Below are 26,019 nucleotides of genomic sequence, written 5' to 3' on the forward strand. Positions count from 1 at the left end.
CAACCAGGGACCTCCCTGGTACAACCTTGCTGAAGGCGTTTTGCCCGCTGCATTATGTAATTGAAGAGTAATTCACAAAGATTAAGTGTTGATAGAAAATAAAGGAAGAGCTTCCAAAAAGAGTTGCGCAACCGCAGATGCGTCGTGCTATACCTTGCGCATCAATACAATAATCACAACTGCAATTTGTGTATGCTGACTTCGTCGCTACTGTCAAGCTTTTGAGCACAATACATGATCACAAAAGGAAAGCATCTTGAAGGAAACCCAAACCCAAAGAGAAATGTTGATTGAGTGGAAGCAGCAACATAATTGTAGAGTAATTCACAAAGATAAGTGTTGATAGAAAATAAAGGAAGAGCTTCCAAAAAGAGTTGCGCAACCGCAGATGCGTCGTGCTATATCCTGCTCATCAATACAATAATCACACCTCTGTTTACTTCGTCGCTACTTTCAAGAAGGTTTTACGCACAATACGGGATCACAAAATGAAAACATCTTAAAGGAAACCCAAACCCAAAGAGAAAATGAATGTGGATTGTGTGAAAGCAGCAACATTAGTAGAACACATCAGTGAAAATTTGAGTAAAATCGGACAATCGATGCAAAAGTTATGAATTTTTGAAAGTTTTAGTGTTAGAACCGCTGGATGAGGAGGCTACCAGAGGTCATGGCGTCATGTGTGAACAACAATATAAAGAAAATATCAAGGGAATTCCACAAAAATTAATTTTTCCTGAAAATTACACATTCCATCAACTTGATACTGACATAATCTTATACACGTGTATTAAGGGTACTGTTATATTCATGTTAAGGGTAGCAATTCCCCTGCTTTCTGAAAGCGGTTAGTCAAATGCTCTTTCATTATGCTAGCAAAGTGAATTTTTGTGGAATTCCCTTTGTATTTTCTTTATATTGTTGTCCACACATACGTCATAATCTCTTGTAGTCTCCTCATCCAGCGGTTCTAACACCAAAACTATTTTTAAAACAAGAGACCCGGGGGCCACGCGCTCACCTGAGTATCGCAATTTCACCTTCCATGCATTCTTGCACATTCCTACCTGAGAATATTGAAAACTTAGGTCTGCATATGGACCCCTCCCCTCAACTCCAGGGAGTGTGTGTGTGTGTGGGGGGGGGGGGGGGTAGCCCTGGATCTGCAATGAACAAACTTGGAACTCAAGTCATCAATGTACAAACTCATGTTATTAACTTTGCTTTATCATTTCTTGTTCTAGAGTAGATTTTAAATATTCCTTAATGTGGGGGGGGGGGGGGCCTCTAGGGGCCCCCAAGAGGGACATGGTGCCCATTTGAAGTAATTGAGATTCTATCCCCCTAGGGATGCTACCTGCTAAGTTTGGTGAAAATCAGATATGGGGATCTCAAAGTATAGATGAAAATGTTCAATTTAGGCCCCATTAGGACCCCTCCCACTCCCCTCTTCTGGGTCCCAAGGGGGGGGGGGGGGTTTAACCCCTGATTCCACCAATCCCATGAACAAACTTGAAACTACAGTCATCAATGTACTAACTCACATTATTATCTAAGCCCTATCACTTCTGGTTCTAGAGAAGATTTTTAAAGATTCCTTAATTTTAGGGGGCTTGGGGCCCCCTGGGGGCCCCCAGGTGGGCCATGGTGCCCATTTGAAGTAATTGAGATCCTATCTCCCTAGGGATGCTACCTACCAAGTTTGGTGAAAATCAGACATGGGGATCTCAAAGTGAAGATGAAAATGTACAATTTAGGCCCCATTAGGACCCCTCCAAACCCCCCTCCCCTGGGTCACAAGGGGGGCACCCCTGATTCCCCCATGAACAAACTTGAAACTACAGTCATCAATGTACTAACTCATAGTATTAACTAAGCACTATCACTTCTGGTTTTAGAGAAGAAGATTTTTAAAGATTCCTTAATTTTAGGGGGTTTGGGCCCCCCTGGGGCCCCCAGGTGGGCCATGGTGCCCATTTGAAAAAAATTAGATCCTATCCCCCTAGGGATGGTACCTGCCAAGTTTGGTGAAAATCGGTCATGGGGTTCTCAAGAAGAAGATGAAAATGTAAAAAGTTTACGCACGACGCACGACGGACGACGCACGACGCACGACGCACGACGCACGACGGACGCCGGACGAAGAGCGATCGCAATAGCTCACTTGAGCCTTTGGCTCAGGTGAGCTAAAGATCATAAATTTTGCATTACAGATTGTCCGATTTTCCTCAAACTTTTTTTCTCTTTGGGTTTTGGGTTTCCCGTTTTGCCCGCTGCATTATGTCATGTATGCAATTGTAGAGTAATTCACAAAGATGAGCATGGTAAGTGTTCATAGAAAACAAAGGGAGAGCTTTCACAAAAGAGTTGCGCAACCGCAGATGTGTCGTGCTATCACGCGCATCAATACAATAATCACACCTATTTACTTCGTCGCTACTTTTAAGGTTTTACACAATACAGGATTACAAAATACACATATCATGAGGATAGATTAATACAATTTACATCTCACCTTTCCGTCCATCTCGGCTATAGCTTCCCCAGATGTCTGGATGATGTCAGACGGATCCTGCTCCTCGAGCTTAATAGTTCTGCGGGATAAGGATTAAAGAGAAGCATTTATGTATGAACGAGAAACATCCCCTCCCCTAAACTCTTTTTGTTTCCCCTGGTATTTATGTTGTGCCACGGTGCATGAGTCTGAATAAAGGACTGTAGGAACATAATTATCTGCCGCAATGCGTGTTATCTACGGTACAATGTGGTCACGCTCAATTGAACACAAGGAAAACTCGTTCCATCGAGGAGGTACATTATTCCATCAGGAATTTTCACTTTCATGGTTCCATTGACAGACGAGTCATTCGTAGAATAATGTAAGAGGATTGAAGAAAAGATCACTTTCGTCTCTTGGCACACACGATGTGAATAGGCGTTTTCACATCAGCCCGATGTTTCGAAATAACGCGCTATTTTCTGACTTGGGAAGTTAAAAAATATCTCGAGCTTGGATTTTTTTCGGGCTGATGTGAAAACGCCTAATGTTACTGAAAAGCAACCAAGCTTGCATGGACGCGGATTAAGGGGGCATTCTCCTGTAATGATGGAATTACATTACTTAATGATTATCGTAGTAGTAATGGCAAAATTTACAGACTAGCTGTGATAACCAATGATGACGACAATTATTTTTTGTATTGTCTATAAAGATTTATCATACAGTACACAGAGTGATATAACAACTACCACAACAACAAGCCCTGATTACATGACATGAATTGTTGCTTTAGTGTTGTAGTGGCACTGTGACAATCATCATTATTATCATTATCACAATTATTACCTTCGCCAGGACATAAAACCTACGGGAAGGTTATGTCATCGGTTCCTTATGTCTGTCTGCCCTGTTTGCCTATCTATCTGTCTGTCTGTTTGTCTATTTACATACATAACTCGAGAACAGACGAACGAATTTTCAAAAAGTTTGCGGAGTGTGTTCATAATGAGGTAATGAAGAAACGAATGGATTTGGGGGTCGAAGTTCAAAGGTCATAGAGGTCATCAAGGACATAAAATCAGCTTACACTCCCAATAATTCAAGCATAGATGATTAGATGTCGATCAGATAATAATGTGCAGATGTCCCTATGTATACCTCTCATTATGTTTGTGTTGAAGATACTGCGCACAAAATGGCGATATTTTAATCATGGCTGCTTGCCGGAAGTCTGCTCTCTCGGAGTGTTCATGTCGATTAGTATCATTATTATTATCAATGTCACTATCATTACCGTTATCATTATCATTATCATATCATTAACTATATCATTATCATTACCATTATCATTATTATTATCATTATCGTTATTGTTATCATTATTATTATCATATATATCACTATCGTTATCATAACAAGGAAAAGTAGAAATTACGCGGTGCGTAAAATATGTCCCCGCCGGAAGTAGCATTTAGTAGCAAAATGTACAATATAGGTAAAAAGATCAAGGTCAAAGGTGAAAGAAGTCAAGGGTCAAAATTCTATGTAGAAGTTTTGAAGCCCTCACCTAGTGCCATCACATAAAGCAAACGGAATCGAAATCGGGTTAGAAATGGCGAAGGAGTAGCATTTTGTAGCCAATGTACAATATAGGTAAAAAAATCAAGGTCAAAGGTCAAAGAAGTCAAAGGTCAAAAGTCTGTGTAGAAGTTTTGAAGCCCTCACCTAGTGCCATCACATAAAGCAAACGGAATCGAAATCGGGTTAGAAATGGCGAAGGAGTAGCATTTGGTAGCAAAATGTACAATACAGGTCAAAAATCAAGGTCAAAGGTCAAAGAAGTCAAAGGTCAAAATTCTGTGTAGAAGTTTTGAAGCCCTCACCTAGTGCCATCACTTAAAGCAAACGGAATCAAAATCGGGTTACAAATGGCGAAGGAGTAGCATTTTGTAGGCAATGTACAATATAGGTCAAAAATCAAGGTCAAAGGTCAAAGAAGTCAAAGGTCAAAATTCTGTGTAGAAGTTTTGAAGCCCTCACCTAGTGCCATCACATAAAGCAAACGGAATCAAAATCGGGTTAGAAATGGCGAAGGAGTAGCATTTTGTAGGCAATGTACAATATAGGTCAAAAATCAAGGTCAAAGGTCAAAGAAGTCAAAGGTCAAAATTCTGTGTAGAAGTTTTGAAGCCCTCACCTAGTGCCATCATATAAAGCAAACGGAATCAAAATCGGGTTAGAAATGGCGAAGGAGTAGCATTTTGAAGCAAAATGTACAATATAGGTCAAAGGTCAAGGTCAAAGGTCACAACTGAAATTCTGTATAGAAGTTTCAAAGCTCCCATGTAGTGCTATCATATAAAGCAAACAGAATCAAAATCGGGTTAGAAATGGCGAAGGAGTAGCATTTTGAACATTTTGATCACACACGGACGCACGGACAGACGGACACACGGACACACGGACACACGGACACACGGACACACGGACACACAGACACACACACGTACGGAGCCCGTTTCATAGTCCCCTGCTCGAACTCGTTCGGCGGGGACAATAATTATCATTATCATTATCATCATCATCGTCATCATCGTCATCATCGTCATCATCATCATCATTATCATCATCATCATCAGCATCAGCATTATCGTCATAATTATCATCATCATTATCATTATCATCAGCATCATCATTATCATCATTATCATCATTATCATCATCATCATCGTCATCATCATCACTATCATTATCACTATCATTATCATCATCAGTACATGTTGGCCATCAACATGTTGCCGGCTACTCCGTGCTTTTTTTATACCGAATTGTTTATGGACGAAAAAAAAAATGTGTACAAAGGACATTGGTTTACTGATCTAACATGTACGTCATGTAAAAATGAAAAAGGACTGAACTTAGCCACTTGTTCAACACCATACTATTTTGCTGTTGATAGCCCCCCCCCCCCCCAAAAAAAAAAATGCAATTGGTTTCGATACTGATTGCATTGTATACAGAACCCTGTGAAATGTTTTCTTCGTGTGCATGTGACTGGGCACTCTACGTATAACGCGATCGAGTATTCAATGCAGATTGGCGTAACTAAGCACTTACAAACGTGCGGAATTGACGTTAATTAGGAACCAATTTCTCTTCACGGTTTTTAACCAGAGCCACCACACAAGCTCTCTGACCACGTGTAACATTTTCTCACAGCTGTTCTTGTGGTCTGTGGCCTCACATTATGACAACCATGTTTCTGATGATGCAGAATTCGTCACACCAGCTCGCGCTCCGTCAAACCAAATTTCCCAGTCTACCAGAGAACCACGTTCGTCGGATGATAAACGCTGAGTAACCACTTTCTCTCATCAATCTGCATAGTGTATCGCACATATTATAACTAGGACTTACGAAAGATATACACTACAGAGATTGTGGACACGAATATACTTGAAGAACGAAGGCGAAGAGTTCACCAATACATTACTTCTTACAATAATTGTACAAACCACTGAATGTCCATAACATTTATGAACGTCCGAACTGTCAACATGTATAATCACAAACTATCAGGCACATGAACTTTGACGCAAAGATCAACATCATAAGCATACTCACGCGCCCGCAACGCAGGACGTCCGCAGGGACTAGATTTTGCAAATAATACTTTAGGGGTTATACATGTCCTTCACGACACACAAAACAGGTAATCAAACAGACTACTAGTGTTGCAGTTTCAGTCATGTAGAACGCTGTTCTTGAAAACAAATCTCCACTTTAGACCTCTTCGGTTTTGGGCGCCGATTTTCATGTTAATGTTTATTTCAGCTATAGCTGGGTGGCTTATTATGTCTAACAAAACAAAGGCATATAGCAATGCATCTGTGACGTCCTTCATTTTGTATAACCCATTGAATCCCTTTTTTTTTGTATTTTAGAAGCCCCCCCCCCCCCCTTACGGCTGACATAAGTTATCAGTATAAAACCGAGTAGGTTTAGTCTCAAGTGATAGATAGGAATTATTCGCAAAATGCCTTATACATGTATTCAGAATGTCATGATCCGCTGCAGCTGTTGACGAGCACAGGCCAACCATAACTCACTACGAAATACCTTTATTCCTTGTGGGGAACCCTTTCTGTGCCTGGGACTTTTGGACAGTGTGTACAATGCTATGGGGTTTTTCTGTGACAATCAGCTCTCAAAGCATACAATGGATTAAATAAAATCCAATCCCATTTTCTAGCACACTTTGAGAGTAAAAAATGAGTAAAAAATGAAAAAGCGACAGTAGAAGCTTCATCTAAGAAATGCGTCCAGTTCACCACTGCGCCCTTCGACTGTCAATACAATGTATTTGCCTTCCCTTATATTGTATACACTCTCCTTATGTCGCTTCCCTCTTTCGCTGCCCTCTTTCTATAATAGGGTCTTCTTTCGCCAAACAACATGCAGTACTTTCAGGGACTATACATTCACATGTTACCACAAACCTCTCTCCGTTAATCAAAAACCACGTATACTACGTTGAATATGGATGAGAATTATGGCATTAGCAAGTACTCCAAAGAATATGGGAGTTATAGTTCTGCAATGTCCCCGTTTTTTCAAAGGATTGTACAGCAATCATGATACGAGGCGTCTCCGTGGTCAGGCTCTTATACCATCATGTAGAACTTTATGAGCACGGGGAAAAAAGTAGAGCAACAGACATACAAAGCAAAGCCGACGTTTCCAACATCAAATTAAATTTTTATTATGACACCATCGTCATACGCAGGAACTTTAAGCATCATTAAAATTCATGACTTTGTATAATGCAGACCGACTTCTCCTATCAGTATCCGGCCTCCCTTTATCCGGATGTCGTGTTGGCCTGCCTGGACATCCGGGAGGCCAACACGGCAACTTCTGGAGGTCAAAAACATCCGGCATCATCCGGGGACTGCCGTGTTGGCAGAGCAATCCGGGATGGTCCGTGTGGCTGCCGTGTAGCTGCCGTGTTGATCCGTGTAGATGCCGTGTTGGTCCGTGTAGACGCCGCGCTCTTCCGGCCTTATCCGTGTAGATGTCGTGTTGATACATACCGTGATGTACACAGTCATATCAACGCTCGTAGACGCTCCATCGAGGTCAAAACTATACTGGATCTCCCCGGATCACCGCGTAGATCCTTGAGGATCCGTGTTTATATGTGACTGGGGCCTTACATTCAAACCAGCGAGTCTTGCTGAGCAATGAATGCTGTGTGTTATCATGCCATCCCATCTATTAGTATAATGGCTAAATCATTCTGTCCCTCGGATTAGACATAATATGGAGGTCACGTGTGTGAGAGTAACATAGCCCGCTCACAATAACAGACCCATCACTTCATCTGTACATAAATTACAAGTAGCAGGGTGCAAAACCCTTTTTAGCATTCCTCCCTATTTCCAGCATTTCCGTATACATGTACTTATATTATTTTGTAAACTTATCCTTTATTATGTATTATGATGAAATTTATGTATTCAATTACTGTAAAATATTCATATGTTTCTGTTGGAAATGGAAAAAAATATGAATGAATGAAAAACAATGAAAAGTAGAAATTACGCGGTGCGTAATATATGTCCCCGCCGGAAGTAGCATTTTGTAGCAAAATGTACAATTATAGGTCAAAAATCAAGGTCAAAGGTCAAAGAAGTCAAAGGTCAAAATTCTGTGTAGAAGTTTTGAATCCCTCACCTAGTGCCATCACATAAAGCAAACGGACTCGAAATCGGGTTAGAAATGGCGAAGGAGTAGCATTTTGTAGCCAATGTACAATATAGGTCAAAAATCAAGGTCAAAGGTCAAAGGTCAAAAAGTCAAAGGTCAAAATTCTGTGTACAAGTTTTGACGCCCTCACCTAGTGCCATCACATAAAGCAAACGGAATCGAAATCGGGTTAGAAATGGCGAAGGAGTAGCATTTTGTAGCAAAATGTACAATACAGGTCAAAAATCAAGGTCAAAGGTCAAAATTCTGTGTAGAAGTTTTGAAGCCCTCACCTAGTGCCATCACATAAAGCAAACGGAATCGAAATCGGGTTACAAATAGCGAAGGAGTAGCATTTTGTAGCAAAATGTACAATATAGGTCAAAAATCAAGGTCAAAGGTCAAAGAAGTCAAAGGTCAAAATTCTGTGTAGAAGTTTTGAAGCCCTCACCTAGTGCCATCGCAAAGCAAACGGAATCGAAATCGGGTTAGAAATGGCGAAGGAGTAGCTTTTTGTAGCAAAATGTACAATATAGGTCAAAGGTCAAGGTCAAAGGTCACAACTGAAATTCTGTGTAGTAGTTTCAAAGCTCCCATGTAGTGCTATCATATAAAGCAAACAGAATCAAAATTGGCTCATAAATGACAGAGAAGTAGCAAATTGAACATTTTGATCACACACGGACGCACACACGGACACACACACGGACACACGGACACACGGACACACGGACACACGGACACACACACATACGGAGCCCGTTTCATAGTCCCCTGCTCGAACTCGTTCGGCGGGGACAAAAAAAAAAAAAAAACGGTGAAGCGGTCCGCAACAAAATAATCAATATACTCTATAGCTGCTGCTGATCCCCACGAAAAGTACTTAATATTCTCTCGTCCTGCCAACTGATATTAAGCCGGCTGTATAGTCCTGTCTCTACGAAATGTTCACTAACAAGTATAATATGCATCAAAGTCACAGGCAAAATGCATGCATGTATACATAGATATATGTATCTTTCTTTACATAATACTCCAATAGGTATAACTAATGATAATAAGATTATACTTACAGCAAAGAGCTGTGAAATACGAGCTGCTTGCCAGACGACAATCAAATAAACTCAACTCTGTCACAGACTGTGCTATTATAGCCATCAAAGGTTATTGTCTGCATGTACGCCAGATATTTCTAACTATTATACTATTATATGGCGTACAGTATTGTCTACATGCCTCAATACTTATTGTCTGCATACGCCATCAAATATTTCTAACTATTATATTATCATATGGCGTACAGTATTGTCTACATGCCTCAATACACCCCAATACAGAAAAGGGAAAAAGAAGAATATTCGGGCGATAAGTTTGTTTGCGCGCCTATAATTTTTTCGACGTTATTACCCTGCTTCAGTCATAAAAATACTGACACTCTTTTTGGGGACCATTTTCATTTTTCTTACAATAAACGCACTCTGCACGTCATAATCTGGGACGTTCCGGGTGAATGTTTTCGGCACGCAATTTAGTAATTACGAATGAGCAGTACAGGGCAACTTCAAAACTTGCAGAGATTTTTTTTTTCCTTTTTTGTTATGTTCTGAATTCAATGAAGCTGTGTTGAACTAATTCTGAATGAAAAGTATTGCACCATGCAGTATACTCACTAAGGCCTGCTGAGACCAATACCCCAAGGTATACATCTTCTGCTGATAAATTCAGCACGAAAAGCATACAGGGACATCCATGGGTATCTTTACAGGGGACTAGGGCAATTACCCCGGACCCTTACCCTGACCCTACCCCTAATCCTAATCCTGAACCTAATCCGGACCATAACCCAAACTCCGAACTCTAAACCTAACCCTAACCCTAATCTTTTCTCTAACCTTATCACTTACCAGTAATTAGCCAGGGGTAATTGCGGGGGGGGGGGGGGGTACGTAATTGCCCTGATACGCTTTAGAGCCTTCTTGGATTTTACATATTACAATAGTAGTATACTGTCCTTCCATTTTCACACCACTACCCTATATTTGTATTGATTCATTCGAGTCTTCGAGTTTCTATTTGAGAATAACCATGCATTTACTCGTATTTGCGCATTTGTTCAATTTGCTCCAACCATGCACGCAGACATAGAAGATAGTGGTGCATCATGGAAATTTCCATAGGTCAACCAAGATTTATCCTATTCTCTTTTCGTAAAGTCAAACAGAGAGCTAAAGAGAAGGGAGAGGGGAGAGAATTCAGGTTTAACCCTCTAATGAATTTCGGTTTCGCATTGGCATTGCTTTTGTATATTGTGATCTCGCCTATAATGGCTTTTACAGGATAAAGAATCTGACCCTCCCTGATTGAATTTGTTTCTTGAGGTGGTCTTGAAGAGTGAGGATTGGCTAACATTACTTACTGTATTTGTGCCAACCCCGTGCCCGGCCCATGGCCCCTGTCTCGTTCAGCCACAGCGTACATCAGGAGGCCCGCGTAGCCGCGGGGAAGACCGATTTCCACCAGGTCTTCCTTGGTGGCTAGACGGAGTGTTCTCATACTATCGTATCCATGCCTCGACAAGCGATTACGACATTCCACCATGTCGGCCTTCTTCAGCAGATCCTCGACGGAGTCGGACACGTGGGCGGTCGTGGTCGAACCGCTGAACGACGCCGCAAGGGAGATGTCGGGATAATGCAGCGGTGGGTAGTGAGGGGCGGGCGTGTCCGATTGGTAGGAGACCATGCTGATTATCTCGGACGCGGAACGCTTCGATCTCGACGGTGAGACCTTCAACTTCTCCTCCTCCTCCAAGTCGACCGACAGGGGATTGACCAGCCCGAGATCGTCCGCATGCATCTCGCCATCGTCCATGTCGGTGGAGACCACGACTTCCATGCTGTCACTGATCATGGTGAATTAATGCTGACGTCGTCAGGTACCTCAAATCGTCTTTCGTTGTTGATGTTGTTGTTTTCAGACACCTGTCTTTGTGACCAGCTATGGACTTGATGGAATCCTGCTCAATGTACCAATTTATCTTCTTCGGAGTTCTGGGAAGATCAAGATGCCCTTAAAGTAGCTCAAGCTCACAGTACTGTCATAGCACTTCAATCACAAGCATTGCTCGCAGTAAGTTGCGTATTACACACAGCTCACAGCTTCCTAATGAAACAAATAATTATTTTGGACCAACTCTGAGGTCAGCTCCAGAAGTTCGATGTCAGAGGGGTGGTTCTCAAAGCAACACACGGTGAGATTTCTCGTCGCAAATTGTCTGGCTCAAAAGAACAATTTGTTTTCTCGTAATGTTTCGAAGATTATTTCCAAACGCGCTGCACGTGCCATGTGTTTGACCCTGGGATGTCTATGTGTAATAATGTTGCACATAGCTGTCACATGCTGCTTCTCGTCACTCGCAGTCTGAAGTGAGTCATGAGAACTATGTCAGCATTATCCTTCACTCTAATTCACGCTTTTGATGTAGGTTTACAAACCGAGCAGGGAAATAAGAAGTTAGTGGGACTACCGTTTGTAGTGAGTGCGATTAGTCCTCTGACTCCTATATCGTCATAAAACTTCGTTTTTAGGCCAACATAAGGCGAGAGTGGAAAACAATCAATACAGTTTATGTATTACTCCGTGATCGTATTGGAAATATTACGTAAGTCCAGTCGATATTTGCTGACTGTCTGTCCATTCTGACAGCCAGTTATATTCAAGTATGATCCAAATATTATATTGCACCTCCAAGCGCACAATAGCACACTGGTATACGGGGCAACCTCTATAGAGAGGCTGAATGAAAGTTACGCAAAACGGATGGACAAATACATGTAGGATGGGAAAAGAGGTGCACATGTCCATGTCCATTAGACAACTGCTATCTGATCCCCCCCCCCCCCCTGAAAAAAAAAATTGTGGGTGGGGAGGTCCAGGTTGTGTGAAATATACGAAGTTACACTGATTTTAGACTATCGAGTTTAATTCCTTTAATTGAAAACGCCCACGTTATAGAATACACTTTCCAACCCTATTTCCCTTCCATTCCACGTCGCGTTTAAATTCATCATCATACTCTTCATCATCATAACAACAATTCAGTAATATTCATAATTTGGAGATTTGATTATCATAATATAGAAGAACTAAGATGAAGAGACCAATATTTCACATCAATTTCCTGTAAGTTAATTTTGAGTTGCTTTCTATGATACTGCACTCTATATAATAGATATGATTATTTCACACCTGTATAGGACCTATACCTCCTCTTGGTCATCTCATCGGTTCTACCTTCGAGAGAATTTACTCATTTTCTGAATGCTGGGAATTTCCATTACCAACGCACATGACTGATACGTTAAAGGGGCATTACATCACAATAAAATTCCTTATCATTGTTTTTGTATCAAAGAAAGCCTATAAACTAAAACGAAACAAAAAGAAAATATGCGTTTACAGTTATAAACACCACGGTAAAATATACCGTATGTCCCAAAAAAAAATTACAACGGGGCCCTACGCCATGATATCTTTAAAAACATTGCATCAATCTAAATACAAATTCAGGGTGTGAAACTATAACTCATTGCCCACATCTTACAGAAAACCCCATTCGATTTGCTTCAGTGGTCAAAGAGAAATGAGGAATTTTGTAGAGGATGTCGGGAATCTCTTTTGTCCAAGTTCTGTCTATTGTTCACACACAAAATCATCGAAGTGCTAAACTTGGAAGAATCAGACTCATGACATGCTTTACTACAATCCCCATTTCTCTGTGACCGCTTAACCAAATTGAATGGGGATTTCTGCAAAATAGAGCTAAGATATTATATTTTAAGACCCTGAAGTAGCACTGAAAAAATAATCATATTGGATATTATCAATGCGAAAATCTGATTGTAATTTTTGTCGGACATACTGCAGTATGTCCCTCAAAAATTACAATCAAATTTTCGAATTGATAACATCCAAAATGATCGACCTGTCTAAGTGCTACTTCGGGGCCTTAAAGCATAACATCTTAGCTCTATTTTGCAGAAAACCTCATTCAATTTGGTTAAGCGGTCACAGAGAAATGTAGATTGTTGTAAAGCATGTCATGAGTCTAATTTTTCCAATTTTAGCAATTCAATGCTCTAGCGCGTGAATAATAGACAGAACTTGGACAAAAGAGATTCCCGACATCCTCTACAAAATTCCTCATTTCTCTTTGACCACCGAAGCAAATCGAATGGGGTTTTCTGTAAGATGTGGGCAATGAGTTATAGTTTCATACCCTGAATTTGTATTTAGACTGATTCACTATTTTTAAAGATATCATTGCGGGGGGTCCCGTTGTAATTTTTTTTGGGACATACTGTATATTAGCAGAAATGCATGACAAGAATAAAACGAACAGTGGAATCGAATAAAGTTTGGGGTGCTGTTTTGTTTCCTCCTGGAATTGTGTGCACATAACAAAGCACACACACACACACATCCCGTTTAAAACATTCTCCTAACCCCTTTAAGCGCTGTTTGCATGTAATGCTAGGAACAGTTTAATGTGGAGAGTCTCGGAGGGTTAAGCCCCATCCTAACTAATCCCAACTCAAGCGGCCGTCAGCGATGTTCCTCCCATCTCTGCTATCGATTTCGGATGACGTCAATATCGTCCATCTGCCAATACTGTCCCGTTGACATGAACACAGACATAATATGGTATGTTTAAACGTAGAGCAACGATCAATTATGGGCCTCTCCGAACCCATCCTCATGCTATATCTTCATTCTGTTTACCGCACTTCGTATACTTGTCGTACATCAGCTTTCGTCAATGTGCGCTGGAAATACATGTGATTGATATTTCTCAAAAATAATAATATTGTTTGCGTTTCAACTTGACATGCATAATCTCTATGCATGCATCCAAAAACATATACTAATATTGCCTCTTTGCTGGGCGAAGTGAACACATTCCCGATTCTTAATTTTTCCACTACAAATTTTGTATTTCGAACTGCGATTCCTATAGTTTGGCGTCCTCCGCTGGTCTTTAAAATCCGACTGTTTCGTATATTCTCCATCAAGTAAACATTGCAAGAATTTGATGACATTCTCTATTCCAAAGATAAATTGCTAAGATTAAATCCGGTACGGAGTATAGACGTCTACACACATTCTTATGAGCTGGATTTATTGTTGCTGGTTGTTGGTGTCGTTGTTGTTTTTTCACGTTTGTAGACGGCGATATACCATAAGTAGACAAAAATCTGTATCGTAGAGTTCTTCCCAAAGGTAAAATCTATGATTTTGACCATTCATAGGTTGCGAATTGACATTCACCTGTCAATGTGTTGTCCTTCGAATTCTTGTTTGTTGTTTGAAAACGAAGGTGAGAAATACAGTGTACTTCGATTTTAGCGTGCTGATTTATCACTATCAGTGTTTTGGTATAATTATGACCAATAAGGGTAACTCCACCATCTTGAAAAATTGTTTCTTCTCCTTCCTCCTTCATCTCCTCCTTCTCCTCTGCTGTCTGTTTTATTTTCTCCTTCATCGTTTCTTCGTCTGCATCCTCTCTAATCTACATTTTTCTTAGTTATACTCTTTTCGATTCCTGCAACTACTTCAACAAGTTCTATTTTCTCTCAGCATTTCCTCAGCTTCCCCTTCCTTTCCCTCTCGTGTTGTAATCCTATTTTGGCTGTTCCTCTATATTTCAACCGACATATACGACCCACCGACTTGGAAGAGATTGTAAGGTCGTAAATCCCCTTACATTTTAAATGCAAACTGCATGCAACGCAACTGACGCGAGCTTCCAGTTTCATATCTAAGTGCAAAGTTGTTTTGAATGAAATTGCTTTATAATTAAAAAAAAGAGTATTTATAACCATATTCTAGTCGAAAATGTAGAACATTTCAAAAATTACGACATCAAGTCATCAAACATGGCGTCTAAGGGGACCTTCATTTGTCACGTGATCACATCGTATCACTCGCGGCCAACTCGACATCTGCTGTTTACGCACAAGAGCCAACAAATCACTTCAGATAACCTGTGTGAGGAATCCGATGTTCTTCTGACTCGTTGGACTCATAAAATAATTTATTTGAAACATCTTGTGAGAATTACTCCTAGAATATCTTATGAACAAACAAATTTGTTTATTCATGTCTGAATTACACGTTCAGCCCCCTCCCCCCCCCCCCCCCCCCACGTGAGGTCCAAGTCATTGTGTGACATAATAGTGAACGCTGCGTTTACATATTTATAAGTTGTTTCCCTGAGTGTTCGAAACAATTATAAGTATTTGGTTTGGGTGCTGTTTGTTTATTTGTTTGTTTGTTGTTGTTAAAGTCAATGTCTATTTCAGCCGTAAATGGTTTTTTTTTAGCAATATGCCTCACAGTATAGCTGATTTATACACTGACATAGCAATGTACCTGACCCACTGCTTTCATAACGCGTTAAATCATCTTTTCTTCTTATTTTGCAAGCCCCCCCCCCCCCCTCCCCAGTTATGGCCGACGTACGATAAGTTACCGTGTTTTAAAAGCCGAACAGGGGGGTGTTTCATAAAGCTGTTCGTAAAGTTAGGAACGACTTACGAGCGATTAATGATCAGGTCTTATGCTGAATTATGGAAATTCTGGTAAGTATAGCACATCAGAACTGATCACCAGTCGCTCGTAAGTTGTTCGTAACTTTACGAACAGCTTATGAAACAGGGTCCAGGTCAATAGATAGAGTTAGCAGTCGTAAAGCATATTGCAAAAGTGCAAAGATCGTGACCTCTCATTCATCGAACTTCACTGTCAACGTTCTGTCATAAAATGTAATATCGACATTCATCCGGTGCGTTTTAGTACGCGGGTGTGCACTGACCTCCGGTCTAGGGACTGTATATTTCTCCATTTTTCTCCATCGTAAATTAAGGCCTAGGGCCCACCCATGACAATCCATACGGATTCGTGTATGGTGGTGTTCTCGACAAGAGCAAAAGTGACTCCTGGGCCCTGTTGCATAAACAGATGCAATCAAACGTAGGTCAGAATATCTAACATAAGTCAGGTATCAGCCAATCAGAACCGAGTATTCAGAGACTTAAGTTTGATTTTCTGACTGATATTTGATCTGAATTTTTATGCAACAGGGACCAGGTGTACTAGCAAATCAGTGATTAGCGAAAGCTTGCGGCCGTTAGAGCCGTGTGCAAATGTTACACGCGCAGTGGATTTTGTATTGTGTTAACAATGACAGTAGCATTGACGAACAGTTTGATTTACTTTGTCTCCAGGATTTTTAATAATCCTTAAAAGGTATACTGGAATAAATTGATAAAAGGAAGAGCGATAATGAAAGATGTAAGACCGTAATTATATACAATTTGTTTTTCTTTTTATTGGATAATTGCTTGAACCGAAGACAAATTAAGCGCACATACTGTGTGTAAAAAAAGAAGAAACAAATAAACAAACAAAAACAACGGGACCAATTGTCGCCTAGGAGCAAATGTCATGGAACCAATGGTATTTATATTATATCAACAGCGTAAAGCCACAAGCAATCATGCACACACAACACAAAATCATGCATACAAACACGACATTTTATTACCCACACACTGCACGTGAGCAGGTCGCCCAACGTCTACCGACACAACAAACATCGATGGGCACACACCGTCTGGAACACACGGACCAAAATGACATGAAGCACTCCACCTATCCACAACCCGTCTTCAAACTTTTTCCCACTTAACACTTATAAGATTGGAAAGCAGATAAACACGTGGTTAAGGTATATAAGTTTATGACCATTTACTGTTCTACAGCTACCACCAGTATTGCAGAGTAATATTGAACAGAGATCAAGGTTTTCCAGCGGCTACAAGAAATAAAACTGCGGTGCGCCCCCATCGACAAGGTACTGTGTAGCTTTAGTTGCCAACTTACACTGTGTACTGGCATCTATCGCTTGTTGATATCAATGTCTGAAATGGACTTATACACAACCAGGGGCGGATCCAGGAATTCCGTGAAGGGGGGCACAAGCACTCTGGTGCTACTTCCGGGTGTCAAGTCATTTTTTTTATTTTTATTTCTTTTGTTTTAACAACAAATAAAGAGGGGGCGCCCACCCCCCCCCCCCCCAAATCCGCCACTGACTAATAGCTTTGCAGATCAATCATTGTTGTCATTGTACGGACACACTAAAATAAAATTGGCACTCCTTTAGTTATACTTTCCGCTTTACTTCCCTTTCCTTTGCTGCACAGTAAAGTTATAATCATTATGAAATTTCTTTCTCTCTTTTTTTTTTGAAGGATAATTATAGATCGTTGATGCGCCACAGTATCATCAATGTACATCAAATTCACTCTCTCCATCCTAGCAGCTCAAAATACCAGAGAGGTTGCGTACAAAACGAGTTGATGGGAAATACCCTATCACCAATAACGGAATGGCATACAGAATGGCCACGACTATGTACAATGCATCTCATAGGCCTAGACACTATTTAGGTGGTGACCTGGTGGCGACTCGAGTCTCCGGACTAAGTGATATCTCCGCTCCGTCTCGAAAACTAACCGGTGGTCCCGGGTGTCGCGGGAGAATCGAACATGGTCATTTTTTGTTTCGGTCTTGTACAGCTGCTTTCGAAGACTTCCCCGCGACGTCTCCACGACGTCTCCAAGAGTTGCAGACACGTAACGGAGACCACTTTTGTCTGCGACGGCTCAGAGATGTCTCTATAACCTTGCGGAGACGCACGGCAACCAAGCAATGGCGTTGAGGAGACATTGTGGAGAAGTTGAGGAGACGTTGTGGAGACGTCTCGGAGAAGTCCCTACGACAGTCGTAGACGTCGCGAGGACGTCTCTGCAGTTTCCGGGTCAATAAGTTGTTATAATTATTTGGAGACGTCTCGAACGTCGCCTTTGAGTAGTATTTTTGGTGAGAGCGCATGCTACAAGTCACTTTTTAGTCTTTCGAGTTGTAAGAATAGCCGTGACTAGGTGACGTCTCTCTCTTTTGTTGAGATTTAATGTCGTGTTTTCGAGAACTTATTGGAACATCGCGACATTAGACAGCACTGCGTTCTTCGGTACAAATTGGCAGAGTTGCAAGTCACCGATGGGCGATAAAATAAGTGACCCATCTTGGCTGTAAGCCACTCAATATTTGATTAAAATTGCAGCATCAGCGAACTAAACGATCAGCATAATATTTATCTACTGATAGGTTTGTGAGATAATCACTATAGACTGCGAGACGAAGAACGTATAACAACGTCAATAAAGTTCTATTTCACATACCTAGGTCACTTGCTTTTATTACTTAATCGCAAAGTATTGATTTTCTTTATTATTTTTTTTTTGATTTATTTGTCTTAGTGGCACACAGAGTACAAAGATTAGGTTCGGCAGGTGCCCTGTTTCTTTTTTCTTTTCTTTTTTTAGGAACCTGGTATCGATACCGCTTTCACGTGTAAGTTTCTTCGCAAGATTCACATATACGAGAGCCCACAGCTTCTCGGTTATTTGCTCAACAAAATGTATATGCTTCACAAAGTCCAGTTCTATAGTATACGGACACTGAATATTATCAGAAGCGGCATCAGGCATTGAGTCAGGAAAGCATTAAAGGAAAAATTTACCTGAAATAATTACGCCAATGCAGCGAATGCAGAAGGATTCGTATAGTTGTACATATCAGTGGAGTTCGAGTAAAATGGGACAATCCGTTCAAAAAGTTATTGTTTTCTTTTAAGATTTTGCTTTCATCGGTGGATAAGACGACTAAAACAATTCATTATGTCACAGGTATAGACAGCAACATCAACTAAATCTGTAGAGAATTGTACATATTGTTTTCAATTTCTCTAACTTAGGAAAAGAGCGCTTGACTCACCTCTAAATAAAAAACAGGGGAATCATTAATTATCATCCGTAACATTCATCTGTAACAAGTTAAAAAAGAATGCACTCTTTATCAATCAAAAAAGTAAACATTTTCATTTTGTTGTCGTGAAACATAATTATTATGAAAGGTCAAAACTTTTTGACTCTCCTATACGATTGTCTAGTTCCAATGAAACGTTCACTTTTCTGTTCTATTTTTGTCATTGTCACCTCGACCATAAAGGGTCGCTCGGAAACTCACACCGGCCAAACTGAATCACTCCCGTATGTACCAACACCGGTGATCTGTGTAAATTTATATGTCCCCGACATTCTTCACTATACATCACACAACAAGGCATCATTTTCAAGACAAAGTTGCACATGTCTAGTACGAAAGAACTGGTCGAATGTGGAGTCGGAGCAGCTGTAGTAAGATTATGTGTAACTAATGAAAATCTCTCCTTCCCCAAATAAGGAGGTCGCTCATTAAATTAAAATACCATAATCAGAAATATCACTATAGGCCTCATATTATTCCTCTTTGTGCAAACAAATGGCCTCTAACACCGCCCTTCCAGCTATTTCATCGATGTTTACACGTAACCCATCAGTTGAGCCGAGGAAGCGACTTTGATAAGGGGTAAGACTGTTCGATGAGCAATTGCCATGACAGTTCACTTGACTAGGATCCAATCTTTGTGTTACCCGGTTGTGTGTCTTGCTACATCCTGCACTGCAGTGTCCGAGGACGGTAAAGATAGGGTGATGATAATTTCAAACATTGAAGCCCTATAGGCAGCAATAATTAAGTGACAGTTTATTTTACGCCAAGTAAAATAAAAAAAGTCAGGGAATTATTAGCTTGGTTAGAAATGTGACAAAATGCCTTCCTGCTGCCGATTTGTTACACGAGCATAAAACTTCCTCACATGAGAGGGTTGACTTCTAGGCTATACCAGTTATGCTAAGCGTTTGTTACAGAGACTCTAGTGGAGCAACGCCTTCCGAAGGATCGCGGGTTTGCCTGTGGACAACTACGCAGATGAAGAGCAAAGAACTCTTTCACTTAATAAACAGCAAAGACTTCATGCATCACATAATCTTGTCATGTATATAGCACACAGGCCTGATTTTGCCTTCTCGATGTGATCAGAGTGCAGTGCAATACTTCGAAATAGAATTTGCCTTGAATTCAAATCGGCCTGACTCCAGCGACTATTGGGGCCGGCCCCGAGCCGCATCCGATGCGATCTGTTTTGTTTTGTTTTGTTTTGTTTTGTTTTTTTTTTGTTTTTTGTTATGTCGTGGTTTTTTTTTTCACGAAAACTGACCCGACATGGAAATATTGATTCAGAGTGACATGCGAAAGTAATCACTAATAATAAAAGATGTAAAAGCTAATCAACAGGTAACCATTATCCTTGCAGAGTTAACAGCACTTCCCACGATCAATAGATACATTTCAATATCATCACTGTTGAGAGAACTCGGCTTTCCACGTTTCTGCACTTCTATAGACGACTTTATGTCTCCTTTGTTCAATAGCTTTGATCTTGTAAAGGGAGGGGGGCGTGGAACCTCTTTCAGTGGTTGTCGTGTTTGTGGCGGGGGGGGGGGGGGGGGGGGGGGTCCTTACATGATGTGTGCACGTAGGGTTGCGGGGGGGGGGGGGGTGGCTGCACCCATAATTATGATAGCAAGAAGAGATTGTTGACCCAACCTCATTCTCTTTTCTTTTCTTTTTTTCAGTTACGGCAATTGGACAATGTTATAACAAGATGAAGAATGGACGTTCAAAACGCGCTCTAAATTGTCACACTGGATTTGCTATTGTCAGCTCGCGAGAGAAACCAGGTCTGCTGATGCAGCGTAGGGCCTATAGAAAATAATGACCTTGCCACATCATGCCAGATCAGTAGGCTCTAAAGGGCTTTTTACACTTGTGTTTCTTAACCCCGGACTTTCTCTGACCCAGGACTATCGTTAGTCCCGTACCAATTTTTTCAGCTTTTTACACTCGCCAATTAGTCCCGTACTAGGACTTTCCAAACCACATGAATATTCATAATTACGCTGTGTACTGTACACGTACACGCACGCACCGGCAGCACTTGATTACCTCGTTTCTGATTGGTCAGTGAGGGTCGGACTTCGTCTCCGTCGCTTAGCCCAGGATTATTTTTTTCGTTCTGTTTACACTCACTTGCTTGGCACCGCAATTGCGGTGCTAACCCCTGCTATTTTGCAGGGCCAGATAGTACCGTACTATCGGTGGGGCTAGCCCACTTTGGCAAAAACGAGTGTAAACAGAAAGTGGGCTAAGGATAGTCCCGTACCAACGGTGGGGCTAAGCCCCCCCCCCCCCCCCCCTTAGCCCCACCGTTGGTCCGGGGCTAAGCAAAAATTAACAAGTGTAAAAAGCCCTTAATTCGTCATCCGACGCGGGTTCGTTGACCCCCCCCCCCCCTCCTTGCGGTGGGTGACAGAATGTCTTACTTGAAATTGCACATCGCGTGTGAGAAGGGTATATAAGTGTTCATTATTCCGAAGGTCTTTAATATTCCGAAACACACAAATCCTTGTATTAGGGTTCGTTAATTCAAACATGTGTTGCATTATTCAGAAGGTTCGTTAATTCGAAAATTCAATAAGGTTCGTTATTCCGAAGGTTCTTTAATCCAAAAACTGAAACGAAGGTGCGTACTAATAACGATCCATCGGAATAACGAACCTTATTCAATTATTTTTGGATTAACGAATCTTTGGAATAACGGACCATATTTCATTTTCGGACTAACGAATCTATGGAATCATGAACCGTTTCGGAATAACGAACTGTAACCATTTGAGAGTTCTTTTCATGGTCACTTCTCCCGCTTTCGCCCCGCATTTGATTTCTTGTGTGGAAGCGCGAACGCACCAGCTGAAGGCAACTTGTCGAAGATTGTCGAGGTGCCTTCACGTGGAACATGCTGTGAGAAGGCAACTGATTACAAGTTGCCTCTATAAGGTACCTTGTTTAGGACAAGGCCACACAGTGACTAGAAGAATTGGTGCAAGGCGGCTTCCTCTCGTGAACAAGGCGCCTTAACCCTCAATCTTCTCGTCCGAAACATGGAACCTATACGTGAGTTTTAACTCAAGGCGTCTTCTCGCCAGCTTTCACACTCTCGACATAAAGTTCACTGTATACAAAAAACAAACAAACAAACAAACAAACAAACAAGCATTTGGAGCTGAATTGCAGTGCAGTTCGAACCGAGTCTCGGGCAAAGAGAAGCGATCCTTCGGACATTTAACCAGCACCATGGAGTGTCCAAACATCAGATGATATACGATTGTATATCTATAGCTTTACAAAACTTTTACGTGCTATATTTACCAGTTGTAGACTCCGTTGTTACTTGCCGCCGAACGCAACCCTCAGTGTCACTGAAATCAGTTCAACCAACGACCAACAGCAGAAGTACCTGGAAGTCTCGATGGTGATCCTGGGAATGACGTAAAGACGAGGGGAAACGGAGGGTGTCGATCTCATGCATATACCTAGTTATGACGTCGCGCTATAGTTACGCCATCAACAACATTCACATTGCATAATCTCAGTCTTGGCATCGGATCAAAAACAAAGAAACAAACACGAACCCACCCTTACTCAATTAGCTGAAGAAATGCAGTGATATAGATCAGAAAAGATTGCACACAGGAAATATAAAAAGTTTTACCACGCACCAGAATTGGATGAAATATGATAGACGAAATATTGTATTTGTACATAGCAAAGAGAAGAGATTCTTTGATCATGAAGCCTTCAAACAAAAGGGCGAAGTTAACAGATGGTTTTGATTTCGTCCAAGAATATGGGGTGCATTCATTGATACGCCACAACCACCGACATAACACGCACCTGTAGCATAATGAGCAAGACAGCTACAACTTTCCGCTTCAAATGATAAGTCACACGGGCATTAACAACGTTGCTGACATAACTTATGTGAGGGTAATATCATGAACCTCGAGCTGTATAAGGACAAGCTGTCGAAGTGTTATGAATCAACGAAGCTTTATGGTGTTTCAGTGATTTATATAAGGGCATATAGATCACATAAGCTGTGAAGTAAATGAGGAAGCTTAAAGGAGACCTCCGTATGATTTTCAGATTTTTACATTTTGAACAAAGTCAGTTATACTGAGGACAGAGTTTCAGAATTCATGATAATTGGGATGAAGGATACGAATATTTTCAAAATTTAGAATTGCAATGGACAAGGATGATGACATGGCCAGAGTCACCATAAGAATGCATGAGTTGGGGCTCAAGGAAGCAGAACAAAAGAAGAAGGCATGCAAAGATTATACGCCTATAGGTGAGCAAGCGGTATTGTAATAGAATTACACTGCTACATTTCTGAAATATATGAACTTCCTATTTCATCATCCTTGTTCAGAGCAAGGAGGTGTTACAGAGATGGAGTGGTAACTCGTCGTAATTCATGCAAACACATGTTTGGTTTCAAGGCGTTACAATGGGATGTCTAGCATTCCACTACGCTTTTAATGCTTGGCACCGCTCTAGTTGCAAGACGAAGTTCGGAGACGAGGAACGCATTTTACCTTTCGTTGAATTACAAGCTTTATTTCACCGTAAAATTTTAAATGAAATACTCGAGTTGATTTAGAATAGTTTAGGAAAGAATTCAACATCATAAACATGTATTTCTAGTTTCTTCGTAATGCGAAAATCGAAATGAAATGAAAATTAGACCCTCTTAAAAACCTAATATTTTTCTATAATGCGCACATTTCCGCATGTTAGTTTTCTATCTTTTAATCTGGGATATTTTGATCTTTGAAATAAAGTACTCCGCTAAAGCGTGTTCCAGCGTGCTTTTAAACTATTTGCTGTTAAAATTGTCAGTTTTACACTGCATTTTGATTCGCTGCTCCAATTCAAGGTACACAAATGCATTGTTGCCATCACATTGAAAGAGAGCGAATTGCAGTAGGGGCAAGTATTTCTAGATGTGAGAGCGCTAGTCTCGATTATTGATGCTCTCTTTTGTCAAAGCACATGGGTAACACCTGTAGTTGAACGCATAACTTCTCGGCGGTGCCGCGCATGACTTCAAAGGAGAGCAGCACCTCCCTGTTCAGAGTAATTTGTAAGGCTTTTCAAAGTATTGTCTCTGTGCTCAAGCACCACAATAAATTCAACAAATCTATACATGGAGTTGAGGATTTATGTACTACATGATGTGAAATTATGAAAATCGTCTGGAATGTCCCTTTAAATACCATCGCCGTCTGTCAACGTTGAATTTATTAATTTTCGTATGTCGACCTTTTCGTTCCAATTCACCGCGAGTACTTTGATAACACCAAAATAAGAGTGGTGTTAACACTGAAAAGACTTCCCTTGGTTTAATCATGCAATACGTTTATATGTTTGTTCATTGGTCGATTTCTCGCCAACAAATGACACATAATTATTCATTATAGACTTTTCCTGTGGCACTATATAGTTATAGCCAGCGCCAGATAAAACGACAATGCTTCATAGACTTGCTTTGTCATCTGTAAGGTACGACCTTTCACCCCTATCGTTGTGAGGTATATAATTTCCGCCAAAGAAGGTCTATGTTTTTATACCCTCACAAAACGATCAATGACACTTTGAACAGTAAAAGATACTTTCATTTACACACACAAAAAAAAAAATGGGATCTTGTACCTTCACCTTCTACGGCCGATATTTCATGCAAGCTGGTCATTTTGATCCTTTATACGAAAGTACGTAACAAAGACGGTAATCGCTAAATTAACGACAATGTTCAATGAGGACACCTTCAGCTATAAGTTCAGTGACATGACCTGTAATTTTCCCCAAATCCGATCATCAGTATCTACATCTCACGAAACATCGGACATTTCGCGTGCAGAGTACTAGAATCGAATTGTACATCACCTTTAATGATATCCGACTATAAAATCAATACTGAACGTGTGGAAGAATCTGAAATAGCATTATTGCCGACCCTTCATGCAGCAATACTGACCACGGTTTTGACTGTCACTTATAATCCATCTACAACATTACTGCTCGGGGCTTTTTTGTTAATCCTCCTTCCAGATCAAGTTGGAGAATCTGCAGTCGAAGGTACCCACAGCATTTGCAAATACTATTGCACATTTTAGCGCCAAGAAAACCGAGTGGTTTGTCTCGGAAGACACGACATGGCATACAGAAAGAGTAGACACACGTGGGCCTACTACGTTTCATGTATATAAGCAGCTACAGGAGATCAACAAGGTTATATAATGAAAAGAATGCTTTATCGGAGCCACCACGCAGAGTCGTTCGAAAGTTGTTCACTTTAGATCGTACTGTTACTACTTTAACTTACCAACACTGCCTGGTTTCAACGAGGAATAGCTATTTACTTTTCAAAAGTGTCGGTGAGTGGTAACAGTCGGTCGTCTGCAGGATCGCAAAACATACGGCGGGAAAGACGTGTATCACCAGAATAGGAAAAGAATGTCCAAAGACGTGAACCGTGACTTGCGAAATACTGACCCCCACGAGGATAAATCGATTGATGAGCTGAAGAAGTCTTCGAGCAGTTTGCAATGAATTAACGCTAAGAGGGATTCTAAAGTTCGGTGTCAGTAAGTGTGTACCACGTCTTCCGTACGGCGACAAAAGCTTCTATTGATTTTGGCATTCCCTCTATATAGTACATCACAGTCACATGTCCATAAACTGTGCGTGTTATATTTCTTCATTTTATGATGCGGAGGTTGTCATATCATTAAAACCAATTGGAGTCACGTGTTCATGGGTGTCATGTGGTCACGTTTTACATGACACACATA

General features: G+C 40.9%; 1 protein-coding gene across 1 annotated transcript in view; it reads right to left on the reverse strand.

Moving 5' to 3' along the window:
* LOC139734341 (sodium- and chloride-dependent glycine transporter 1-like) overlaps positions 1 to 11,158 on the reverse strand; it is a 57,384-nt gene extending 46,226 nt beyond the window's left edge. The window contains exons 1-2 of the mRNA XM_071645133.1: positions 10,665 to 11,158; positions 2,516 to 2,594 (exon numbers count right to left, since the gene is read on the reverse strand). Of these exons, the coding sequence (XP_071501234.1) occupies positions 2,516 to 2,594; positions 10,665 to 11,158 (573 nt within the window). The remainder of the gene's footprint in view (positions 1 to 2,515; positions 2,595 to 10,664) is intronic.
* Positions 11,159 to 26,019: the final 14,861 nt, after the last annotated feature.

This window comes from Diadema antillarum, unplaced genomic scaffold (assembly GCF_040938485.1).
Source record: "Diadema antillarum isolate AM-2024a unplaced genomic scaffold, OU_Dant_1.0 seq00000523_RagTag, whole genome shotgun sequence".
NCBI classification, from domain to species: domain Eukaryota; kingdom Metazoa; phylum Echinodermata; class Echinoidea; order Diadematoida; family Diadematidae; genus Diadema; species Diadema antillarum.